We start from the raw sequence: 6,000 nt of genomic DNA, 5'->3' as shown, positions 1-6,000 counted from the left end.
GCACTGTTCGGGTTGGGGGCGCGCCAGTTGTTTCGCTGTTTGACCAAGAGAGCGGCGAGAAAGAAACGCGGCACGCGGGCTCTCCTGTCTTGCCTGTTCCTCGTGCCGCGCGCGGTATTTGCAAAGTTGGGTAAGCACTGCGTGCGTGTGTTAAAGTGGTGGAGTGATGACCCTTTAGTCTTTGGTCTGAGGACGCCTATGACCTACCGCCTGTGTGTGTGTTGCTCCGACTTTGTGCGCAAGAAAAAAGGAATGCGTCTTGCACGTGTTTGTCATCTGCGGTAAAGAGATTTTTATAAGCATGTGGCGGACACTCGCCTTTTTAATGTCGCTGGCATTCTCTTTTGTTGTGGATGCGTCGGGTCAAAGGTTAACTACGCTACCAGGTAGGTGAATGTCATTAAGCCCTTGGAATACCAGTATTTACGCGCAAGCCCACTTGCTGTCTCTATTGAGTCTGATAATATCTTTTAAGTTGAATAGAATCTTTTAACTTCCGTCTTTTAAATTATTATGCAAATCCTTCCAGCAGGTTCCAGTGTTTTCAATGTCTATTGGCAACAGATGCTATCGGTAGGTTCTATTTCCTAGTTTAAAACTACCGCTGCCCAATAGTCGCACGACGCCCTCAAGTGAGAATTTATAAAACTAGAATGATTCTTTAGTGTAATCACGGTTTAAATCTGTGGAAGCTCTAATTTATATTTCAATTGTGGTGTCTTTAAGAAAAGATTTGTCACCAAAGTTTCACAATTTATTTTTCCGTATTCAACTTCCAATTGTAAAATAATCAACCAATCAAACCGCTCATTTTCTGATAATTATTTCCAGATTCCAGACCAGGAATAAATCATCAATATCACTGAAGTAGTATGGTATTTCCAACTAAACAGATAATTTGTTAATCAGATGGTTATTAGAAGCAGAAGCTAGAGATATGTTAAATTTCCAATAAGCTGATGATATTTTTCCATTTATGCTGATCTTCTCCACCTTTGTGTGAATCAATGATAGGATTGTTTGAATCAATAATGTATAACTCTCTAATATCCTCCAAAATATCTAAGGGAATAGATTTTCTTGGGAGGATCTCTCCTTTCTTCCTCTTCACCGCCTGGACGGTGCCATTTGGGAGATGTAAGAAGGTTGCAATCTTCCATCCTTTCGATTATGGAATTCCTTTTTAAAATTAAACAGAACAGGATATTTTTGTGGAGGACTGTTGAGAAATAATCATTCAAAAGCCTATATGATTGAAATGCAGCTCCATCTTCCAGGAACAAAGTGATTCAAGTGGAGCAAGTGGCATTAAATTGAAAAGGGAGATTTTTCCCGGTTGCAGTACATTATGGATTCTTCCTGATACTCAAAGTTTCTTGACTGTTCTTTATAGTATCGAGCACTAACCTTTTTGAAGTCAAACTGTTATACGGCTTGTTCCAAATCACTTCCTATTCACACACACTTCAGCGACCTTCCGTCTACAGGTATTGCTGCCATTGACCTACATGTGTGGTCCATACAAACTCCACTAAATGAATCACTCTGCTTAAGGTAGCAACAGCGATCTTGATGCAGACACGCCTCTTTTCCGACCCTCCCCTGTTCAATGCTGTGCGGTGAATAAGGTATCCCACTATATTTTTCCGCGCGCGCGCTAAATAACAGTCCCGGCTGGGGCATTCCTTTTGCTCTTTCATTGAGATAAATGGAGACTTACCTGATACAAAACAGATCTTTTTCCTGGTATTTTTAGCATCCACGGGGCGGGTGCTTTTCACATAATTTCTTTGGTAGCCAGTATATTGAGGGAAGCAATGTCCCCTAACATCGATATGCCAGTCACCCTTAATGCTATTATACAAATTGGGTCCAACCATTATCCTCAAGGGATCACGCGATCATCTCTTTGGTGGCACCTATGTATTCCTGATCGGATATGGTTAATACGAAAAGGTAACACAATAATCGATGCATATATTTTTTTTCGCCACGCAGACTAACATCCACCATAGGATGTGACAAGAATTATTTCCAATGTACTTTCAACCCAATTAAGGATTCATCGTTTTCCAATCGATTGTTTTAACTCGCCAACTGACTCCTGAGGGGATTATTAGGTGGAAATTTAAATTCCATTTGTGAAGTATATTTTACTGCCTCAGAAACAAATTGAATAAATTCAGAACATTTTTTTTCAAGTTGGAGCACTCGATATTTGAGAATTTATTCGTTGACACATCCCCATGCAAATCGATTTAAATTGATCCTTAAAGGCATAATCTGATAGGGTTAATCATATTTTGTTGTGTGTGAACTTAAATAGCTTTTCCAAACATATTATAAAGTCTCCAGAACATGGGTACACCCGGGTCACCGCGTTGCGAGCGTGGCCGAATCCTGGATTGATCCAAGCAAAAGAAGTGTGGGTCTTTAAGACTTTCATTTTCGGCTAGTGAAAAAAGGTTAAGTTAGTTTATGCTACTAATTCGGAACGGATTCAAGCAAAAGAATCCACGCCCGCAAAGTGGTACCTATGTTCTGGAGAATAATCAGAGTGACCTTGACATTGAGATAACCAATTTTTTAACTCAAAAGAGTTCGATAGTAATGTCGTGTATGAAAAATAAAACTATCAGTTTGGATCACTAATTTCATATTTCAGTCTCTCTCTTTTACCAGACTGTTTTACAATCTCCTATTTTTTGACGAAGAAACAAATTGCGTATATCATTATTCTACAAGGGTTTTGCCATATTTTATCCCCTTGAGTCAATACATGGGCTGGAACGCTGTTCCTATTAAGTTTAATTTCTTTTTTAAACTGGGCTCAAAAGATTGTTGTTAAACTTCCAAAATGGTTGGATGGTTATTGCCTATTACAAGCCAGAACCACTGGAAACTGGTGGATGATCCGATCGATGACGAAAAATTTTCCTAGGTTTAGCCTTCTGTTGAAGGTGGTGTGTTCCTATAGGAAGACTTGTTTTCCTTAGGTTTCAACTGAGAGATTGTGTACTACAGAATTCCATATATTTCTCTGCATCGCCGGCTCTGGGTAAAACGGTGCCCCGTGCGAAGTCTACTTACAGCGCTTCTACCATTGCTATTAGGTACACCTCCGGAGGAAGTGGCTTCTTTTGCTTGAATCTGTCCCAAATTACTGGCGTAAACTAACATAACCTTTTTTCACTAGCGAAGAATGAAAGTCCGTCCCGAATTTGATTTGACCACAAGGTGTACCCATAATCTGGAATTCAGCCAAATATAAAGACTAAAAATATTTTATCTCGATTTTAGATCTGCAAACTTCTTAACCGCACTTGACATATCGATATTTTGCACTGTTTTCTCTTGACATAATAGTCAACGAACTCTTGTGGCGTGGTGAAACGAAGGTAGCTCTTGATCAGTTGTTTACTAAAACTTCTTTAGTCCATTGCCACAGTTACGAGAATAGTGAACATAATTCCACAGATGTGACATGACATATTGAAGGTTAAGGCTAAAATTTCAGAGCATCTCTGGGGTGACTGACTTTTTTGGGAAATGCTGCTAGTTTGATTTGCCTTCAAATATGCAAATTAAATAGGTTGTTAGCATTAATGCTGCTTTTTTGTTGGTATTTTAGTTCCTCTTCTAAGTGACGACATGCTTTTATTAATCTTTCTTCATCTGGCAAATTTTGAAAAACCACAGCGTGATTTGCGCCTGTTTTAAGACAAACTGCACATTAAAATATTCAAATTGTGATTGTAATTTTATTCACAACAGATATATATAAAGTCCAAGTTGGCTTTAACAGTTCACCAGACAAAAGTCCAAAAGGAAAATCCACTGGAGTAACTGGAGTCCTTGAGAAAGCTACTCCAGTGGATTTTCATTTTGGACTTGTATTGTCTGGTGAATTGTTGAAGTCAACAACTTGCTGTTGATTGTACATAGTGTATATATTTATTAATACTGAATCTTGCCCTATTAATGGAGTGTGATAGATGAAATTTGGTCCATGATCTTTGGACTCATTCCTCAAAGAAGAGGAATGTCTTTGAATGTGGCTTCCAATATGAAATAATTTAATTAGAAGAATCCAGTACCTTCTTTACTAGAAATAAGGGATTGAACTTCCAGTGCACAATGACCAGTTTTAATTCAAAAGGCCGTATTTCCGACTGAGAGTTCTCTAAGGAAATAGTTTCCCTTTGATATTGTTCTGCACTGTTGTAAAGACAAGATAGACCATGCAACATAATCGAGGGCAATTCCTTTACATTTTTTTGCCCATATGTTTTTCTTTCTTTCCTTCCTAACGCTGATCATGCAACTGTCAAATAAATATCAGATTTTAAACTAATATTTCTTTTTGGCTTTTAAGCGCTTTATAATATCGTACATTTTTCAGTGTAGTAAATAAAAAAAGAAACAGGATATCAAAGTTGAAAAAACATATTCCAAACAAGGCTACGACATTCTTTAAAGTTAAAAGAAAGTGACAGCTACTCAAGCAACTGGTTCGTATGTTAAAAACCAGTCTCTCTTAAGACAAAAATGAGCATTCTTTAAAGAGCTTTAAAAAAAAAATCCAGCATGGCGCAATTCTGTATATATTTAACCTATCACTATTCCGTTGTTCTACAGAAATAACCAATGGATTCAAGTATCCGTCTTTGTTGCCAATTTCCTCTTACCAATTCTTCCCACTGGAAGACCTGTCTTCGTTGTAGGGGTATCACGCCACAGCGTGTTAACGATCTTCTCGTTCACCTTTATGCATTCATCCAGACCCTCCAGGTCCCGCTAACACCTGTCTTGTAGCCGTAACCGTAGTCTGTTGCCCCGTACCTTGATCCTGCGTCCTCGCACGTGTTTCTAAAGGAGGCGGGCGACTTCGCATATTTATAAGGCGAGCTGGGAAGATATTAAATGGATTCAGCGGAAGTGGAGGTCACAGTGGGAACCGATAGAATAAAATGCCATTCAACATAAGTGGCTCATTCATGGCTGCTTTTTGTGTATGTTTTGTTGGTTTATGATGGAAGAGGTAGAAGATAAAATGTGGGGGTGTAGCACGTGGCGTTTACTGTTTTATGCTTTTTGCCGTACGAATGCAACGATCCAAGGATGATGTTGAAGGTTTCTTTTCCATCTGTCCTTTCTTTTCTGCCAGAATTCTATCGAGGTATCAATGTTGGAGAATCGTGGAATCACTAGTTTTTCTTCCCTGTATTTTGTACCCAACTCATTAAAACTGATCAGTTCGATGGTTCCTCGTAGAAGTTTTCATTTAGCCAAGTGGACAAAGAATATGATCACTGTCTAACTACTAATGGGTTGCCTTATAAGTGAGCACTATATTTTGTCTTCAATTAAGTCTCTTCTTTGGAATACCAGACGTGCAGTCAGTCGCTTGGGTTGGCTAATCACCTTCGAGATGGACAAACCGCATGCTTCTTAGACAGCTGACATGGAACTGCCGAGGGAAATTAATGTGCCGTTACAGAATTTCGAAAAAAAAAAAAAAAATGGTTTAAACTAAATGTGGCAGAAAACTTTGACTGTGTTTATCTTATGTCTATGTGAACTGTAGTCCTGTGCTGTAGGTGTAGAATGGAAATGTAATTAGATGCACGACTAGACTTCATTCAATTTAAGCCCTTATTGTAGCAATAGCCTTGCATCTAACGGTCATGCTATTGCTATGAAGGTTTATTTATTGTATTAGGCGGTTCCTGCCAAAATTTGGTAACATCACTATTTAATACAGATAATTTAGATAATAACAATGTACTCATGTTTTGCCCAATTGCAAGGTGTAAAAATCCTCTAAAACAACATTAAAGCAACGCAAAAATAGATAATGGTACACACGGAAAACAGGTTCAAAGTCCAGGTAAAGGTGTCCAGGTTATAAATAACTGTCAGTCCATTTCAAAGTCCACAACGTCATCGATTAAGATGGCTGCGACATGCAATGCCAAATCACAAATCAAATAACGGTGA

General features: G+C 38.6%; 1 protein-coding gene across 1 annotated transcript in view; it reads left to right on the top strand.

Annotated features, from left to right (window-relative positions):
* The first annotated feature begins 317 nt into the window (after positions 1 to 317).
* The window catches only part of LOC150088919 (A disintegrin and metalloproteinase with thrombospondin motifs 9-like), a 440,936-nt gene continuing 435,253 nt past the window's right edge, over positions 318 to 6,000 (top strand). The window contains exon 1 of the mRNA XM_090370359.1: positions 318 to 386. Coding sequence (XP_090226485.1) covers positions 326 to 386 — 61 coding nt within the window. The 5' untranslated portion in view covers positions 318 to 325. The remainder of the gene's footprint in view (positions 387 to 6,000) is intronic.

The sequence above is a fragment of the Mastigoproctus giganteus genome, chromosome 3 (genome assembly GCF_048544385.1).
Source record: "Mastigoproctus giganteus isolate SK-2022 chromosome 3, ASM4854438v1, whole genome shotgun sequence".
NCBI classification, from domain to species: domain Eukaryota; kingdom Metazoa; phylum Arthropoda; class Arachnida; order Uropygi; family Thelyphonidae; genus Mastigoproctus; species Mastigoproctus giganteus.
This window is presented reverse-complemented; position numbering and strand designations above follow the sequence as displayed.